This window comes from Dendrobates tinctorius, unplaced genomic scaffold (genome assembly GCF_039654945.1).
Source record: "Dendrobates tinctorius isolate UK_male_01 unplaced genomic scaffold, ASM3965494v1 ptg000046l, whole genome shotgun sequence".
Lineage (NCBI taxonomy): Eukaryota > Metazoa > Chordata > Amphibia > Anura > Dendrobatidae > Dendrobates > Dendrobates tinctorius.
In genome coordinates this window covers 16,587,200-16,608,175 of record NW_027361714.1, presented here as the reverse complement: position 1 = coordinate 16,608,175, position 20,976 = coordinate 16,587,200, and the positions used below count along the sequence as shown (strand labels likewise).

General features: G+C 43.9%; 1 protein-coding gene across 1 annotated transcript in view; it reads right to left on the bottom strand.

Moving 5' to 3' along the window:
- HSF2 (heat shock transcription factor 2) overlaps positions 1–20,976 on the bottom strand; it is a 99,914-nt gene that overhangs the window by 76,458 nt on the left and 2,480 nt on the right. Inside the window, exons 2-4 of the mRNA XM_073575736.1 lie at positions 19,504–19,612; positions 17,510–17,637; positions 8,767–8,891 (exon numbers count right to left, since the gene is read on the bottom strand). Coding sequence (XP_073431837.1) covers positions 8,767–8,891; positions 17,510–17,637; positions 19,504–19,612 — 362 coding nt within the window. The remainder of the gene's footprint in view (positions 1–8,766; positions 8,892–17,509; positions 17,638–19,503; positions 19,613–20,976) is intronic.

The following is a 20,976-nucleotide window of genomic DNA, read 5'->3' as shown; positions in this document are numbered from 1 at the left end:
ATTAAAAATGGTGTTATTCTCACCCTCCGACGTCCCGCGCATCCGTTCCCAGTAATCCTTTGCGAAAATGCCCGCGATGACGTCAGTTCTCGCGGGATCGCGACGTCTCGCGGTAATTCGCGATGACCGCGAGACTTCGCGATCCCGCGAGAACGGCCGTCATTGCGAGCATTTTCGCAAAGGACTACTGGGAACGAGAGCATGAAGAGAAGCGGGAAGGCTGCGTGGGACGCCGGAGGGTGAGAATAACAATATTTTTTATTTTTAAATTCTTTTTTTTTTACAGGTATATGGTACCCAAAGCCCGGAGGACAGTCTCCTCTCCTCCGGACCGTGGGTACCATCCGCAAATGTTCTGCTTACTTTCCGCATGGTGTGCACAGCCACATGCGGGAAATAAGCGGAACAATGCATTCCTATGGGTGCGGGATCGCCGCGATTCCGCAAATTAATGAGCATGCTGCGGTTTTTACCGCGAAGCGATTCCGCCACGGTAAAAACCGCAGCATTAGCACAGCATTGCGGAATCCCATAGGAATGCTTATTTTTCGCGTTTTCGCGGCAAAATCGCACAGTTAAAACCGCCGCGGAAACGCGAAAAAAACGCTACGTGTGAACTCAGCCTTAAGTGACATGCTGTCCATTTCCTTGTGATCCTCCTTGAGCTGGTTCTACTCCTTCACTGGTGTCCAGCTGTGTTTAATTAAACTGATAGGACTTGATTTGTAAAGGCACACACCTGTCTATATAAGACCTCACAGCTCAAAGTGCATGTCAGACCAAATGAGAATCATGAGGTCAAAGGAACTGGCCAAGGAGCTCAGAGACAATTGTGGCACAAGGCACACATCTGGTCAAGGTTACAAAAGAATTTCTGCAGTACTCAAGGTTCCTAAGAGCACAGTGGCCTCCATAATCCTTAAATGGAAGAAGTTTGGGACCACCAGAAGTCTTCCTAGACTTGGCCGACCAGCCAAACTGAGCAATCAGTTATTTTAGCAGGAAGCAATACCATGCAAAACGTGTGTCTGGGCTTCGGTGTGCATGGACTGGTCTTAAACCTCTCTCCCACATGGGTAAGAAATAGCTTCTTTATGAACTATGAGCGGCACTTTAGTCTCTGGCAGCTATGGGCACTATTTGCTACATTGACCATTTTGTCCACATGGACCGATTTAGGATTTAAGCTTGTTTGTGTCCTGTCTCCTGTAGGTTGGCCTATACATTTGTTGGGGTGCTCAGTGCGTTTTTTACATACTATAAATGAGCATGAGAAGTTCAGTATGACCAGTGCTGCCTGGTTCCTTTACTCCTTCTACTCTCGTCCTGTTTTTGTGTTTGGGGCTATTTACGACCATACCATTTGTGTGGGAGTTGTTGATTAATAAACATTATTCGTATATTTTACTTAATTATTTTGACTCAGTTTACTTTATTTTCCTTGTGAGCTATTGCTCCTTCTTGCTTTTTGTAGGATGACACATCTGGTCAAGGTTACAAAAGAATTTCTGCAGTACTCAAGGTTCCTAAGAGAACAGTGGCCTCCAGTCCAGACATTATAATGTCCAACAAGGTCACATTTTCAATTACAGCGCATCACCCCCCCCCCCTTACAGAAACATCAGCAACAAATACTCAAGTACTTCCTCCTTTCGGGATCATCGTCTCTCCAACCACGATGTCCACAATCCACTGAACGCTTTTCCCTTTTTCTTTTGGCATCAATACCTTTTTCCATATTTACTTTAAGGCTGTGTGCCCACAGTAGTGTTTAAGCGTTTTTGAAGCGTTTTTAGGGGTCAAACCGCTTCAAAAAAGCTTAAACGAAGCTTCCCAATCATTTTAATGCTTTTTGGCCTTTTTGTGCCAATGGATGCGTTTTTTACCGCTAAGGAAACGCTTAGCGGCTAAAAATGCAGCATGTTCATTAATTTTGAGGCTTAGTCCGCGTTTTTAGCTATTTCCTATGGTCCAGAAGACGCGCGGAAAAAAACGCATCAAAAACGCACGTAAAAAAACGAGAGTTTTCTGGGAAGGAGTCCGGTTTTGTGTCAGGTATAAAACGCTACTGTGGGCACATAGCCTAAAGTCTGATTGTCTAATAAATTCTTGTACTATTGGTGGTTCTTCATTTATCCAACGCCTGGCTACTAATTTATGTGCAATGTTTAACAATCTAGATATCGCCAATTTGATCTGATTTTGAACCTGAATCTTCTCCACATAACCTAAAATACAAACCACAGGATCCCTCTCAATTCTACAGTCATACACTCCCTCTATAGTGTTAATAACCGCTATCCAACATGGGTCCAGTATGGAGCACTGCAACAACATGGGTAAGATCCCGGCCCCATCAGCCTGACAATGAGGGCATCCAGAAGTCTGTCTCAGTCCTTCCCTAGTCTTTCAGGGGTCCTGTACACTCTATGGAGCACATATTTGTGAGAGACTACCTGGCTTGCTCAGTGACAATTAGGGTATGTATTCCATAATCGCCTCCCTCTTATCTCTATCAGCCCCAATTAGTCTTCCCTCTTCTCTTTAGCCTTGATCGGGTAATTGACCGAAAAAGGTGTGCATTAATTCCTTATAAATACCTGACATAACTTCTTTTGTTCCCCCATCACTACACACATAGTCCACCAATATGTCTTTTTGGACCCTCATAGAAACCGTCTTACTCTGTGCTATGTAAGCGTGACAGAGGTCTACAATGGAATCTACAGATCTCCGATAACTCATTCCTCCTGTAGTTCCTCAAAAGTCACTAGTCCTTGCGAGTCCTGTAATTGGGCCATGTATTGAATTCCTTTCCTCTTCCAGTTTTTAAATTTCCCCATTTTGTCAAACTCCGGCAGTTTTTCATTTTGCCACAATAGGGGAAAAGTTAGTCAGGGCCTCCACTCCCTTAATCCTTTTAATCTCCTCCCACACCTTGTGTACCAGGGCTAGACTGGGGCATGACAGTCCCAGTTTCATAAAACTACCTGCCTCCAGTCCTTGAACAAATGAGTTTCTCCCCAGCTCCTGAGTCAATATCCGCCAAGTCGAACCCCTGCCCTCTGTCTCTCTCCATCCCCTCAGCTGTTGGTCCTGAGCTGCTAGATAATAAATCCACGGGCTTGGGAGTGCCAGCCCCCCTCATCTTTGCGCCTCTAACAGTTCCATTCTAATCCTCGGCTGTTTTTTCCCCCCACACAAGATCCCTAAATATAGAATTGATTGTACGGAACCACAGCTTAGGTAACCACATGGAGGCATTGTGCAAGCACGTACAACACCTGGGGCACCAGCACCATTTTAATCAGATTTGTCCTTCCTACTACTGATAGATGTAATTTACACCACACCCCCACTTTGCTTCTGAACTTACCCAGTAGCGGGATCAGATTCAGGTCTAGATCGCTCGAGAGCAGGTGCGATACCAAAATGCCCAGATACCTGAACTGCTGCACAACCGCCAACCTACTACCAACCCCCTCTATCCTAAGGTCTTCACAACTACAGTCCATAGCTAGAATGTTAGATTTCTCTTAATTACCAGGCCCGACACAGACCCAAATCTCCAAAGGATGCTCATCACAAGGACTCATCAGGGTCTTCCAGGAAAAGCAGCACATCATCTGCATATAAAGCTGTTTTTTCCTCAATAGGTCCATATTCAAACCCCCTGACTGAGGCTGCCTTCCTAATTGTCTGCGCAAAAAGCAGCGGAGACAGTGGACATCCCTGTCTGGTCCCCCTATGAAGAGCGAAATGTCTGGATGCCTGCGCATTAACCCTGATCCTAGCAGTTGGGGATGTGTACACCAGCCGTATCCATGATATGAAGGTTGGTCCAAATCCCAAGCACGCCAACACCTTCCAAAGATAGCTCCATTCAATACTGTTGACTGCTTTACGTGCATCCAACGACACTACCACCCTATGACCCTCGTTATGCAATGGCAGCTGCAGATTAAGGAAGAGTCTACATATGTTTATTGCTGTAGATCTATTCGGCATAAATACGGATTGATCGGGATGGACAAGATCTTGCACCACACTCGTTTATCGGTGGGTCAGAATTTTTACATCCGCCGTCAGCAGCGAAATGGGCCCGTAGGACAAACCTCAGGTCTCTACCTTCCTTAGGGATGACCACTACCACAGGCTCCCTCATGGACAACGGCAGTGCACCACACCCCAAAACCTCCACAAAGACCACCTTTAGTCTAGGTGCTTCCATCTCAACCGTTTACAGATCTCACCCGGGAGTCAGTCTGCCCCCGGAGCCCTATTTGTCATAGACATTATAGCAGTTTCAACTCATCTTGTGTTACAGGCTCTTCCAGTCTCCTCCTGTCACTCTCTGCAACCCTAGGGAGTCCTGCCGCTCCATCTCTGCTGATGAGGCTCTTGACTCAGAAGAATATAGCTTCTCATAAAACCGTCTAAAATCTACCAGTATAATCATCTGTATCCACCACCTCCATCCCCTCTTCAGCTTGTATACAAATCAGGATTCCCTCTGTGCTGCCGCCACTACTGATAGAAAATGCCCCACCTTTTTACCCTCATGGTAGAATTGTGCCTTCTGGAAAGCTCTTTTACTCTCTACACTCTATGTATAGTTCGTTGACTCCCCCCTGAGCTTGCTTTAGCCCGTTCTGACTCTCCACTGATGGGTTCACCATCAGTTCCCTTTCCACAGCCTCCATCACTGCCCTGTCTTCCGATCTAGTTTTAGACTTATATCTAGAAATTTCTCGAACCAGAAGACCCCTCAAATATGACTTCATGGCATCACTCACCACTCGCCTGTCAGCACAACCAGGGCTGTGGAGTCGGTAAGCCAAACCTGCGACTCCGACTCCTCAATTTCCCTTACACCGACTCCAACTCCGACTCCGACTCCACGACTCCGACTCCCACACATATTGCTTATATTTAAGTGAAAAATTTATTGTAGTACAATGTGAACCTCAGACATTTAATCATTTTTAGGATCCAATAATCAAGATATTTAGATAGAACAGAATATATATTGGTGTACTACCCGGTTTTCATTCTTTTTGGTACAGATACGATATGGATAGACAGATATGGATAAATGGATAGATAGAGCAGATTTCTAATCTGCTTTTGCTATTGAGTAACATTATCTATGAGCTCAAAAACCTTTCAGGTGATGCAGTTTTTTAAAAAGATGATCAACTTTTGCAGCTGAAAAACGTATCCTCAAAAAACACAGGAAAAACGCTGTGTGTGAATGTAGCCTTAGATCAGGAATAGAACAGCCATTTATAGGACATTTCATAACTTTCCCAAACTCCAATGAAAAAATATTCAGCACATCCTGCATTGAATTACTGTACCCAATTTATTATATATTTTAGGAGTCGGAGTCGGTCCATTTTATACCGACTCCAACTCCGACTCCACCAAAATGAGCACCGACTCCGACTCCACGACTCCGACTCCACAGCCCTGAGCACAACCTTCATTGATCTGCCAATATTTGTCCAACTCACACTTTATTGCTTCCATATTAATATGTTCCAGCCATAGTGGATGGAGCCTCCACCACTCCCGTCTAGAAACCCCCCCATCTTTTTAATAAGTAGCTCCAGAGGTTTATGGTCCGAGATCACTCCCGGAAGATATTCCACTCCACAAGCTAATTGTGCCAACAACTCATTACTTAGCACCAAATCAATTCGCAAGAGAGATCCATTAGTAGAGTAGCAGGAGTAACACACCACATCCTCATTCCTTACCTTCCACAGGTCTACCATTCCAAACTCTTTCACATAGTTCCCAAATTATGTCAATTTCCGGCCACCTTTTCCCTGTTTATGCCTATCCCTGATCCTGCCTTCTCTACTCTCCCTCTGGCCCATCCTGTGCTGCATAATCCTCTAGATCTTCTACATCCAGTTTCTCCCCGATCTCCTCCTCACCCCCTTCAGCCATCTCCTGTGCTGCTCCGTCCACCCAATCAAATCTTTAAAGTTTAGCAGCAATTTCAAGCCACTTTATGTATGCTGCATTAGTTGCACCGTATTTCTCTACTGCCTCCACACTGTCAGCACCATCATGGACCTGGCTCCATGCTCCTGCTCCCGAGTCCCTCTGCCTTTTTCTCATCATTGCCGCAGTCCTCAGTTACAACGTACGTCAAGGCCGGTTCCTGTGATCTTCCGCCACCGGTAAAAGGCAGTTCCTTTTAATCTGGAGGCACTTTTAACTGTATAAAATCAGGATTACAGCAGAGGAGTCCTGAAAGCAGTCTGCTCACATGGAATGCTAGGCCACGCCCCCCTCCATAATCCTTAAATGGAAGAAGTTTGGGACCACCAGAAGTCTTCCTAGACCTGGCCATCCTTCCAAATTGAGCAATCGAGGGAGAAGAGCCTTAGTCAGAGAGGTAAAGAAGAACCCCAAGATCACTATGGCTGAGCTCCACAGATGCAGTAGGGAGAAAGTTTCACAAAGTCAACTATCACAGCAGCCCTCTCACCAGTCGGGCCTTTATGGCAGAGTGGCCAGACATATGAAAGCCCACTTAGAGTTTGCTAAAAAACTCATGAAGGACTCCCCAGACTATGAGAAATAAGATTCTCTGGTCAGATGAGCTGAAGATATAACTTTCTGGTGATAATTCTAAGCGGTATGTGTGGAGAAAACCAGGCACTGCTCATCACCTGCCCAGTACAATCCCAACAGTGAAACATGGTGTTGGCAGCATCATGCTACAAGGGTGTTTTTCAGCTGCAGGGACAGGACGACTGGTTGCAATTGAAGGAAACATGAATGCGGCCAAGGACAGAGATATCCTGCATGAAAACCTCTTCCAGAGTGCTCTGGCCCTCAGACTTGGCCAAAGGTTCACCTTCCCTAAGCACACAGCTAAAATAACAAAGGAGTGGCTTCAGAACAACTCTGTGACCATTCTTGACTGGCCCAGCCAGAGCCCTGACCTAAACCCAATTGAGCATCTCTGGAGAGACCTGAAAATGGCTGTCCACCAACATTCACTATCCAACCTGGCGGAACTGGAAAGGATCTGCAAGGAAGAATGGCAGAGGATCCCCAAATCCAGATGTGAAAAACTTGTTGCATCATTCCCAAGAAGATTCATGGCTATACTAGCTCAAAAGGGTGCTTCTACTCCATACTGAGCAAAGGGTCTGAATACTTATGACCATGTAATATTTCAGTTTTTCTTTTTTTAATAAATTTACAATAATTTCTACATTTCTGCTTTTTTCAGTCAAGATGGGGTGCAGAGTGTACATTAATGAGAAAAAAATGAACTTTTTTGAATTTACCAAATGGCTGCAAAGAAACAGAGTGAAAAATTTAAAGAGGTCTGTATACTTTCCGTACCCACTGTATACTGCACAACTATACATTAGGCTGAAACTGTATTTGGCTTTTTTCACGTTTAGCGTTTTTTTGCGAAGCGCATCATGCGCACCTATATTTAACATGGCGTGCGCATGGTCTTGCGTTTGCACGTGTTCGTATGCGATTTCGTGCGCATGCGTTTTTTCAAGGTGTGCGCCTAGGCGCGCCAGACGCAACCTGTTGCATTTTTGAGTTCGCCGAAAGGCATTAAAAAAAACGCATGCGCACACTTGCGCACGGCATGCAACAAAATAACGCATTACAGTCTATGGGAATGCAAACGTGTGCATGGACATGCGTTCATCTGCGTTTTCGGCGTAAAAATGTGTGGACATTGGTTTTAACCCCAAGAGAACGAATGCGCATAAAAAACGCAAACGCATGCAAAAACGCATGTTGCGTTTTTTGCATGCATTTCTATTGCGCACGATGCGCAGCGCAAAAAAAACGCTAATGTGAAATTACCCTTACCCCTTTAAGAGTATTGCAGTTGTGAAGAGAAAGCCGTAGATGAACACTTTTTAACTCCAAGATTCAGTGACTCTGGGATGACTGGGGTGTAGGAGAGACTACCAGCAGCGAGTTCACAGTTATCGCATGTATGTCATTTATCAGTTTCACAAAAGCTTAAGATCAGAGAACAAAACAGTAACCCCTTCCCAGAAATGGATGGGTACAGTTATGTCTGATGGATGATACGGGCTAAAAAGGTGTGCCCATGCCATCCGCAACAAGAGCCGGCTGCAATACAAACAGGCTCCTGATGTATGTGCTGAGACCATACACCACACTGATCTCAGTACTTTAACTCTCAGATTCCACTGTGAATAGTGATAGCAAGTGAGGAGTTAGATAATGGGATATGGCTCCCTTTGACAGTCTTTAGGCACCCTTGCAGTGCTACCACAGGGTGTCCACAGGTTATTATGGAAACCAGATTCCTACCAAAGGCTAAGGAATATGGCAGACATGAAAGCCAAACAGTTAATGCCAGGGGCTGGGCCTGATACATTAACTGTCAGTCAAACACTGACAGATTAAATAATGCATTGGGCAACTTCGGTAGCACTGTGTAGTAGCAACTGAATGTTCAAGTCCCCTTGAGGAACACGTAAACAATCGAAAAAAAAAAAATCCCTGAAACAGCTTTCAATTACCAGAAGAAAACACAAAAAAACAGCAACCCTCCCTTTTAAAATGGCAGCACCACAGCCATCGCACACAGTTCCACCCATGTATTACAGGACCGAGCTGCACCTGCCACAAGGAGAACTGATCATTCTTAGCGACTCTTCTAAATGTAACTCATCTATGATATCCACATTGGGTTGGGTTGACGAAGTCTACAGCTACAGCTTTAAAGCAGATTACCTTTTCAGGGTGAATAATCGGGAATCAATAGTGTCTTGTTTGACTTGAACTTTAGCTGCGCTGTTCAGGATTTTGGATATATCTTCCTGTCTCACTTTTGCCTCTTCAGGTCGTGCAGAGGATACCTAGCAAAATACAAAATACCCAGATATGACTCTATACAGAGCATTGGCAGAGAAAAGTAATATCTTTGTATGGTTCACAGTACATATGCAATATCTGCAGTGCTAGACTATGAGAACACTTCCTTATCCAGTGCTGATCAGCTGTGCCGCTGCAGGCTCCAATATTTATGGTCAGAGATAATGCACATCGATCTGAGGGGTTAAAATCACTTTAAAAGCTTACATGGTGTCCTTTAACATCCCATCACTCCACTGCCTTTTCATGCAAGTTCACTGCTATGTATAGCAGAAGCAATCAGATGATCGCAGTCTCAAGTCCCATACGTGGACTATTAAATATAGTAGAAACTTAGAAAAAGTTTTTAAAAATTTGAGAAGACAAATACAAATTTTCCATAGAATTTTATGAGAACCAGCTGTCATTTCCCATCTCAGTAATGGGAATCTCTGTATTCACTGAAAACAGAATTTACTTGTGAATTGAGAATTTTGAAAAGGAAAGAAGGTGGCGAATGGAGTAGATTTCTATAATAAAATAAATTACAAAGTTTCTCTCATTTTCACATGTAGTATTAAATTGGGTTGTCCACAACTCAGACAACTACTTCTTAATCCTTTGTATCTCCCTGGAAAATGACGCCTATTCTCCCATTCAATGCTGGAACTGGCTTCTCTCAGGAATTACTCAAAACTGTTATTTCACGTGATCACTGCAGCCAATCTGTTTTTACACTCCAACCAATTTTGTAATTAGCTTTATTACACAATGCCCTACAATGTCCCCTATGTAATCTCTAAATGTGTTTTTTTTTTACTGCACTCCCTGTGACATACTGTTTGAGAGGAGTCTCAATCAGGACGTCAGAGGAAGCTGGGGTTGCGCTCACTCCCTGCAGCAAATCACTAGAGATGAGCGAATTTAATCAGGTCCCTGCTTATTCGGGCAGCTTTAGCGCTTACCGAATAAGCTGCAGCAGGAACCCAGGTACATGGAGCGTGTTGCTGATCGTATGTTTGACTCCACAGCTGCATGTGTCACGACTGTGTCACAGTCACAAACAAATGCATGGAGAGCCTGTGTGGGGCTCTCCATGCATGTGTTGTGACTGTGACACAGCCGTGACACATGCAGCTGCGGAGTTGAACATCTAACGCGCTCCATGTATCTGAGTGCCCGCTGCAGCTTATTCGGTAAGGGCTATAGCTTACCAAATAAGCAGGGAGCCGATAAAATTCGCTCTTCTCTAGTCATCACCCCTCCAGGAGCAGGATGTAATCGGGGGGCAGCACAGCAATTGCTACAGTTTTTTGCATTGTTGGCCTCTGAAGATGTCCTGATCCTGAGGGATAGATGATGTGGGAGAGGCAAGTGCAGTGCTTGCTCTCAGCTTCAATCTCTATCACATCTTCTAATTTTGAAACACAGCAGATAAAAATTTATGGAAGAAAAAATAAATAAATGCTATATAATCTTATATCAAAGGTATTAATACATGGGTAACAGCCTTGCCAGTGATTTGGTCAATATGACTATTATAGTGCATGACCTATACGCATTATATTTAGACCTTGTGCTCTTTATCTAGTATCTCATTCCAGCAGTATATAGACACTGCAATTAACCACTGTGTATAGCATTTATTTTTCATTCATGCCAGCCAGGAATACACTGCACTTTATATATATGGCACTGTGGTCATTGTGTCTCACTGTTTTTTACTTTACTTGTGATGTTAATCTAATATATAAAGCTCAATGTGGGTGTGTATGTATGTCCAGGATTGGCATCCGCACCGTCGCAGCTACAGCCACACGTCTGGACCCGGAGAGCGTCATAGGCTATGTTGTGAGGCAAAATTTTAACCCCACGCATTCCATTTCACCAAACAATTTTGCCCCTATCTACATAATGGGGAAAAAGTGAAAGGAAACGTGCTAGAGGCAAATTGACAGCTGCCAGAGGTGAACAAGGGGGACTTAAAGAATGAGAGTGATGGCGCCAAAGAGTATATACCGTACAGTTGCTAAGGTGGGGCCCTGACATGGGATACTCACCACACACGGGGATATGAACACACACACAAAATGCGTCACACACTACCACATGCTTCAACACATATACCACCCTCTGCACACATTTCACCACACATACACCAACCTCTCCACATAAAAGTAGAAACACAAAAGTCGCCACTCAAAACTCGCCACGCTGTCCCAGAGCTGTTTAACCCCTTCACCCCCAAGGGTGGTTTGCACGTTCATGACCGGGCCAATTTTTACAATTCTGACCACTGTACCTTTATGAGGTCATAACTCTGGAACGCTTCCATTGATCCCGGTGATTCCGACACTGTTTTCTCGTGACATATTGTACTTCATGTTAGTGGTAAAATTTCATTCAAATAACTTGCGTTTATTTGTGAAAAAAATGGAAATTTGGCGAAAATTTTGAAAATTTCGCAATTTTCCAACTTTGAATTTTTATGCCCTTAAATCACAGAGATACGGCACACAAAAAACTTGATAAGTAACATTTCCCACATGTTTACTTTACATAAGCACAATTTTGGAACCAAAATTTTTTTTTGTTAGGAAGTTATAAGGGTTAAAAGTTGACCAGCGATTTCTCATTTTTACAACACCATTTTATTTTTATGACCACATCACATTTGAAGCCACTTTGAGGGGTCTATATGATAGAAAATACCCAAAAGTGACACCATTCTAAAAACTGAACCCCTTAAGGTTCTCAAAACCACATTCAAGAAGTTTATTAACCCATTAGGTGCGTCACAGGAATTTTTTTGAATATTTAAAAAGAAATGAACATCTAACTTTTTTTCACAAAAAAAATACTTCAGGTTCAATTTTTTTTATTTTACCAAGGGTAACAGGAGAAATTGGACTACAAAAGTTATTGTGCAATTTGTCCCGAGTACGCTGATACCTGATTTGTGGGGGGGAACGACTGTTTCGGCGCATGGCAGAGCTCAGAATGGAAGGAGCGCCGTTTGACTTTTTCAATGCAAAATTGGCTGGAATTCAGATCGGACGCCATGTCACGTTTGGAGAGTCCCTGATGTACCTAAACAGTGGAAACCCCCTACAAGTGACCCCATTTTGGAAACTAGACCCCCCAAGGAACTTATCTAGATATGTGGTGAGAACTTTGAACCCACAAGGGCTTTACAGAAGTTTATAACATACAGCCATACAATTAAAAAATCATATTTTTTTCCACAAAAATGATCTTTTCACCCCCAATTCTTATTTTTCCAAGGGTAACAGGACCCTAAAAGTTATTGTGCAATTTGTCCTGAGTACGCTGATACCCCACATGTGGGGGTAAACCACTATTTGGGCGCATGGCAGAGCTCGGAAGGGAAGCAGCGCCATTTGACGTTTTTGGCTGGAATTGAGATCGGACACCATGTCGCGTTTGGAAAACCCCTGATGTAGCAAAACAGTGGAAATCCCCCACAAATGACACCATTTTGGAAACTAGACCCCCTAAGGAACTTATCTAGATGTGTGGTGAGCACTTTGACCCCCCCAGTGCTTCACAGAAGTTTATAATGCCCGGGCGTGAAAATAAATAATTCGTATTTTTTCCACAAACATGATCTCTTAGTCACCATTTTTTATTTTCCAAAGGGTACAAGGAGAAATTGGACCCCAAAAGTTGTTGTCCAATTTGTCCTGAGTATGCTGATACCCCATATGTGGGAGAAAACTACTGTATGGGCACACGTCGGGGCTCGGAAGGGAAGTAGTGACGTTTTGGAATGCAGACTTTGATGGAATGGTCTGCGGGTGTCATGTTGCCTTTGGAGAGCCCCTAATGTACCTAAACAGTGGAAACCCCCCCACAAATGACACCATTTTGTAAACTAGACCCCCCAAGGAACTTATCTAGATGTGTGGTGAGCACTTTGAACCCCCCAGTGCTTCACAGAAGTTTATAACGCCCGGGCGTGAAAATAAAAAATTCGTATTTTTTCCACAAACATGATCTTTTAGTCACCATTTTTTTATTTTCCCAAGGGTACCAGGAGAAATTGGACCCCAAAAGTTGTTGTCCAATTTGTCCTGAGTATGCTGATACCCCATATGTGGGTGAAAACTACTGTATGGGCACACGTCGGGGCTCGGAAGGGAAGTAGTGACGTTTTGGTATGCAGACTTTGATGGAATGGTCTGCGAGTGTCATGTTGCCTTTGGAGAGCCCCTAATGTACCTAAACAGTGGAAACCCCCCACAAATGACCCCATTTTGAAAACTAGACCCACTAAGGAACTTATCTAGATGTGAGGTGAGCACTTTGAACCCCCAAGGGCTTCACAGAAGTTTATAATGCCAGGGCATGAAAATAAAAAAATGGTATTTTTTCCAGAAACATGATCAATTAGTCCCCAATTTTTTCATTTTCCCAAGGGTAACAGGAGAAATTGGACCCCAAAAGTTGTTGTCCAATTTGGCCTGAGTACACTGACACCCCATATGTGGGAGAAAACTACTGTATGGACACACGTCGGGGCTCGGAAGGGAAGCAGTGACGTTTTGGAATGCAGACTTTGATGGAATGGTCTGCGGGTGTCATGTGCGTTTGGAGAGCCCCTGATGTACCTAAACTATTGAAACTCCCCACAAGTGACCCCATTTTGGACACTAGACCCCCCACGGAACTTATCTAGATGTGTGGTGAGCACTTTGAACCCCCAAGTGCTTCACAGAAGTTTATAACACTCGGACGTGAAAATAAAAAAATCATTTTTTTCCACAAAAATGATATTTTTGCCCCCAATTTTTTATTTTCCTAAGGGTAACAGGAGAAATTGGACCCCAAAAATTGTTTTGCAATTTGTCCTGAGTAGGCTGATACCCTACATGTGGGGGTAAAACACTGTTTGGGCGCATGGCAGAGCTTGGAAGGGAAGGAGCACCATTTGACTTTTTCAACTCAGAATTGGCTGGAATTGAGATCAGACGCCATGTTGCATTTGGAGAGCCCCTGATGTGCCCAAACAGTGGAAACCCCCAATTATAACTCCAACCCTAACCCCAACACACCCCTAACCCTAATCTGAGCCCTAACCCTAGCCCTAACCCTAGCCCTAACCCTAAGGCTGTGTGCACACGCTGCGGATTTTGCTGCGGTTCCGCAGCGGTTTTGGCTGCTGCGGACCCCAGTACCATGATTCCCTATGGGAATCAAAAACCGCAGTGCAGACGGTGCGGAATTTTCCGCGCAGATTATCTGCGGTTTTCAATCCGCAGAAACAATTGACATGTCAATTGTTTCTGCGGATTCTCCTGCGGTTTGCCATCTCCTCTAATGAGGAGATGAAAAACCGCAGGACAAAACCGCAGAGCAATCTGCAGGTAAAACCGCAGGTCTTTTGACCTGCGGTTTCACCTGCGGATTTTACAAAATCCGCGCGGATGAATCCGCACCTAATCCGCAGCGTGTGCACACAGCCTTACCCTAACGGGAAAATGGAGATAAATACTTTTTTTTTAGTTTTATTATTTTTCCCTAACTAAGGGGGTGATAACGGGGGGTTTGACTTACTATTTATGGCGGTTTTTATGTTTGGCGGCTGTCGCACGCTAAAAGACGCTTTTTATTGTAAAATAGTTTTTGCATCACCACATTTTGAGAGCTATAATTTTTCCGTATTTTGACCCACTGAGTCATGTGAGGTCTTATTTTTTGCGGGACGAGTTGCCGTTTTTATTGGTACCATTTTCGGGCACGTGACATTTTTTGATCGCTTTTTATTCCTATTTTTGGGACACAGAATGAACAAAAACCAGCGTTTCATGAATTTCTTTTGGGGGGGTGCGTTTACACCGTTCCGTGTGCGGTAAAATTGATAAAGCGGTTTTATTCTTCGGGTCAGTACGGTTACAGCGATACCTCATTTAGGTCGTTTTTTTATGTTTTTGTCGGTTTTATGCAATGAAAACTATTTTATATAAAAAATAATTATTTTTGCATCGCTTTATTCTGTGAGCTATAACTTTTTTTTTTTTTTCGCTGATGATGCTGTGTGGCAGCTCGTTTTTTGCGGGACAAGATGACGTTTTCAGCGGTACCATGGATATTTATATGCGTCTTTTTGATCGCGCGTTATTACACTTTTTGTTTGGCGGTATGATAATAAATCATTATTTTTTGCTTCGTTTTTTATTTTTATTTTTTAAGGGGTTCGCTAAAAGGGTTAACTAATGGGACAGTTTTATAGGGCGGGTCATTACGGACGCGGCGATACCTAATATGTGTACTTTTATTGTTTTTTTTTATTATTTTCAAAAAATGAATTTATTGGGGAATATTTTTTTTTTTTTACTAATTTATTTGGCGATTTTTTTTAATTTATTTTTACATTTTTTTTTAATTTTTTTTTTACTTTATTACATAGTCCCAGGTGGGACATCACTGTCCTGTGACAGATCGCTGATCTGTCACATCACAGATCACTGTGACAGATCAGCAATCTGTCACAGGCATTGAAGCAAACTTCCTCTTGCCTGCGCTTTGCAGGCACTGAGGAAGCCAGCTTCCTCAGGTCCCCGAAGGCCCCCGTCTCCATCTTGGATTCGGGGGCCTGGAGGATAGGAGCCCCCCGCAGCAGCGCTGCACATTGCGCTGCCGTGGGGGGCTCAGGGAAGCACGGAGGGAGCCCCCTCCCTGCCGATGCTTCCCTTTAACTCCCGGTACACCGTGATCATGTTTGATCGCGGTGTGCAAGGGATTAACGTGTCGGGGGCGGTCCGTGACCGCCCCTGACACATAGTGCCGGGTGTCAGCTGTGATAATCAGCTGACACCCGGCCGCGATCAGCGGCGCTCACCACGTGGGCGCCGCTGATCGCGGTAGACGTACTATCCTGTCCACGGTCATACGGGCCCGGGTACCGTGGACGGGATAGTACGTCGGATGTCAGGAAGGGGTTAAAAGATTAAAAATGAGCTGTAATTGGTTGCTATCAGCAACAGTTTTCTTTGTAGACAGTTGTGGTAACTGAGGCCTATTATTCTTATCATTTCTATGGTGTTATCGTCCTTCTGTAAAACTGGAAATAACACAATTTATTACCGTGCCAACACAGACCACCCTCTGACACAGACTGCAGGGGGAGCCCAGTATCACACAGGATAGGATTAGATACACGGCTCAGCAGTCAGTATCACACAGGATAGGATTAGATACACAGCTCAGCAGTCAGTATCACACAGGAGAGGATTAGACACATGGCTCAGCAGGCAGTATCACACAGGAGAGGATTAGACACATGGCTCAGCAGGCAGTATCACACAGGACAGGATTAGACACATGGCTCAGCAGGCAGTATCACACAGGACAGGATTAGATACACGGCTCAGCAGGCAGTATCACACAGGACAGGATTAGATACACAGCTCAGCAGTTAGTATCACACAGGACAGGATTAGATACACAGCTCAGCAGTTAGTATCACACAGGACAGGATTAGATACGCAGCTCAGCACACAGTATCACACAGAATAGTATTAGATACACGGCTCAGCAGTCAGTATCACACAGGATAGGATTAGATGCACAGCTTTTATGTGCAATATAATCATAATTTATTATAACTAACCACAGTTGGTTACTATGCCTAGGCAACGCTGGGCTCTTCAGCTAGTCAATGATAAAAATGTGGTATTTTGCACTATTCTATTTATGAATCGGCACTAAGCACTTTATACACTGAGGTCACATCCTATTGTTGTATACATTATATACACTTGTTTTGATATTTTTCATGATTTTTTCACTTTCATATCTTGTTGAAATTTGTTCCCTGCTGACCTTGGTGCTGTATACTGGGTTATACTATATATTGTGTCTATGCATTATACACCGATTGAGAAACGTATATGAGAAACTATTTGTGGGTCAAATTTGAAATATTTTATATCCGTTATTTTTACTTTGGTTAATTGTTTGTGTGTATGGTGTTATTAAACCATCTATTAATAATAAAGGTTTTTTATTAATATTATGTTTCATGTCCCACTATATATTTCTATCCTCACGGTTTTAACACTTTCTTTCATCTAATTTTGAAACAAGATGTCGTAAGGGGGCAGAGATGGAAGTATTGAGTGACAGCAGTCCTGGCTCACCCCTTCTATCACTGGTCTCAAACAATTCATTGGGGGGGAATGCTGGTGTCACTCACTGCTTCTATCATTACCCCCTGTTGACATCCTGTTCCAGGAGGGAGATAAACACTGCAGAGAAGAGAGTGCAGCCACTGTGATTACTTGTTTGCGACTCCTCTCAAAAGGAAACATCCCAGGAAGGAAAGTTAGAAAGAAAAAACACATTTAGGGATTAGCTAGCTTGGGAAAAGCGTAGGGTACTATGAAATAGCGCTAATTGCAAGAGTTATATGGGTGTAAATACATAAATTTAGGACACAGGGCTCGAACAAAAACCTGTCATAGCCCCTTTTGGAACCCATAGCCGTTATGGAAGAATCTATATGGGTGATCTTTTACAGCTTCCCCCGAAAATTTCAGCTAACTACCAGGGGTCTCAGCAAACAGAGGTGGGAAGCACTTATAAGAAACCTGAGTCATACCTTCCTCTTTATGTTCTCCAATAACTCATCTTGCCCCTGGATGAAGAAAGGATGTTGAAATTCAACTGGTCCGTCCCTCTCCTGCTTTACAATCCCAGAGTCCACATGAACCACCTTCCTGAAACCATCTTTATGGGAGAGAAACATACAGAAGTGAATCGGGGGCACAATGCACAAATACACCTATCACTAACGTCCAGTACCTTCCCTTCTGCTTTCAAGCATGCCACAATCACGCCTATCCTTAAAAAGCCAACCCTCGACCCAACCGCTATGTCCAGCTATTCAATATCATTGCTTCCATTCGCTTCCAAACTCCTTGAACAGCACGTCCACACTGAACTTTCCTCCCACCTATCATCTAACTTGCTCTTTGACAATCTACAATCTGGCTTCCGCCCCCACCACTCCACTGAGACAGCCCTGACCAAAACTACTAACGACATACTTACAGCCAAATCAAATGGACAATACTCTATACTCCTGCTTCTAGACATGTCCTCTGCATTTGACACAGTTGACCACTGCCTCCTACTACAGATCCTCTCCTCCTTCGGCATCAAAGGCCTTGCCCTATCCTGGATCTCCTCATACCTTTCCAACCGCACATTCAGCATCTCCCACTCCCACACCACCTCCTCTCTCTGTTGGAGTCCTCCAACGCTCTGTTTTAGGACCCCTACTCTTCTCAATCTATACACTTGGTCTGGGGCAACTCAAAGTCCCACGGATTCCAATACCACCTTTATGTTGATGACACTCAGATCTACCTCTCTGGCCCAGACGTCACCTCTCTGCTGTCCAGAATCCCAGAGTGTCTATCAGCCATATCCTCCTTCTTCTCCTCTCGCTTCCTCAAACTCAATGTAGACAAACCTGAACTCATCATCTTTCCTCCATCTCACAGATCTTCCTTACCCGACCTAGCTATAACAATTAATGACATCACACTTTCCCCAGTACCAGAAGTCCGCTGCCTCGGAGTAACCTTTGACTCTGCCCTGTCCTTCAAACCGCACATCCAAGCTCTTTCTACCTCCTGTCGCCTCCAGCTCAAAAATTTTTCCAGAATCCGTCCTTTCCTCAACCCTCAATCTACTAAAATGCTTGTGTATGCCCTCATCATCTCCCGCCTCGACTACTGCAACATCCTTTTCTGTGGTCTCCCAGCTAACACACTCGCACCTCTCCAGTCCATCCATAACTCTGCCGCCCGACTAATTCATCTCTCTCCTCACTACTACTCAGCTTCTTCCCTCTGCAAATCTCTTCACTGGCTCTCATTCCCTCAGCGTATCCAGTTCAAATTACTAATACTGACCTACAAGGCCATCTATAACCTGTCACCCCCATAATTCTCTGAACTAATCTCCCGATACCTTCCCTCACGTAATCTCCGGTCCTCCCAAGACCTCCTTCTCTCGTCCACACTTATTCGCTCCTCACCCAACCGCTTCCAAGACTTCTCCCGAATAGCCCCTATTCTCTGGAATTCTTTGCCCCAACAAGTCCGACTATCAACCACACTTGGATCCTTCAGACGGAACCTGAAAACCAACCTCTTCAAGAAAGCCTACAGCGTACAATGACCCCGCTACCTCCTCACCACTACCGGAGATATCATCTCAACCAACACCGGAACTGCTGCAACCAACCAACCTACTGTCTCCTTCCCCACCATCCTGTAGCATGTAAACCCGAAAGGGCAGGGTCCTCTCTCCCCTCTGTATCAGTCTGTCATTGTTAGTTTACTGTGATATCTGTAATTTGTATGTAACCCCTTCTCATGTACAGCACCATGGAATCAATGGTACTATATAAATAAATAATAATACACAAATTGATAATCTGGTACTGGAAAGATGGCCTTACTCGCACACATGTAAACACAAAGAGGTGCTTGTATAAGTCTCATCACGTCCCCTAATGTTACCTGCCCCATTCTGCTTGTGCCAGACCACAACCATCATACACTGGGATTTCATCCTACTTACACATGTTGAGCTGTCTCACAAAGCTGGCCATGTTATTGTGTTTGAAGTACTTGGGCAGGATTTCCTTTGCAAACCGTTGTTCATCAAGGACCAAAAAACTCTGGCCATTCTGAAATAGACAAATATAAAACAAAAGTATCAATAGCGAACATGTATTAATAGCGAAGATGACAGCATCGTACAAGTGCTTTTTGTGCAAAACCAGTAGAAAAGCATGGTCCTGCTGCCCTCATTACCCACAAGATAAAGCTGCGAACCAGTCACTTCAAAATACCATTTAATTGCAAATATAGCGTTAATCTGTAGGTAAATATTACAGTGCAGCTACAGGGAGAAAATTAACCAGTTTCCTCTTGAGTGCTGCAGATTTTCAGTCATACACTGACAGTTACAGTCACTGCTCACCATAAGCTCTGGCATGGATAGCTGGTTGAGCAGATTTTTCTATGCAAAAAAATAAAAAAAATGTATATATAAAAAGAAAGTACATGCCTTTATAGCATTTATGCAATAAAACACATGTAATCCACACAGGACTTTATTAGTACTTTTATTAACACCTTAACGATGACCAATGCGCCTTTTAACGGCAGCAGTTAAGGGGACTTATTCCTCAGCGCCGCTTTTTAATGGTGCTGAGAAATAAGGGTATAGTGTCCCTCCAGCGTCGAAAAATATCTGGGGTCTTGGCTACCGGGGTAGCCGAGACCCTGGAGAACATGATTCGGGTCGGTTTTTACCATCCCCAGTGTTGCGATCGCCGTTCTTCACTGAATAATGGTGACCACAAAAAAAAAGTCTGATTTCCTATTTATTCCTTTCTCCTCTGATATGATCTAGCATGCCAGAGAACAGAAATGTGCGCCCCCCCGGGCCTTGGTGTCGTATCCCGGGAAGAAAATGGCAAGATCTGCCTGCGGGCACCTGGCAACAATAGGACCCTATCACAGTGATAAAAATAACCTATCACCTCCTTAGTTAGATGATAATAATAAAAATGTATTTATTTCCATTATGGTTAGGGTTCTGGTGTGGGAGTTAGGGTTGGGAATAGGGTTGAAGTTAGAATTGGGGGGGGTTCCACTGTTTAGGTACATCAGGGGGTCTCCAAACGCAATATGGCACCCACTATTGATTCCAGCCAATTTTGGATTCAAGAAGTCAAACAGTGCTCCCTCCTCCCCTCTGAGCCCTGCCATGCACCCAAGCAGTGGTTTTGCCCCACATACGGGGTATTGGCGTACTTAGGAGAAATTGCACAACAAATTTTGTGGTCTAAAGTAAATTTTTTGTGAAAAAGTAAATTGTTCATTTTTTCCTTCCACATTGCTTTAGTTCTCGTGAAGCATCTGAAGAGTTAATAAACTTCTTGAATGTGGTTTTGCGCACCTTGAGGGGTGCAGTTTATAGAATGGTGTCACTTTTGGGTATTTTCTCTCTTAATGACCCCCCAAACTCACTTCAAATGTGAGG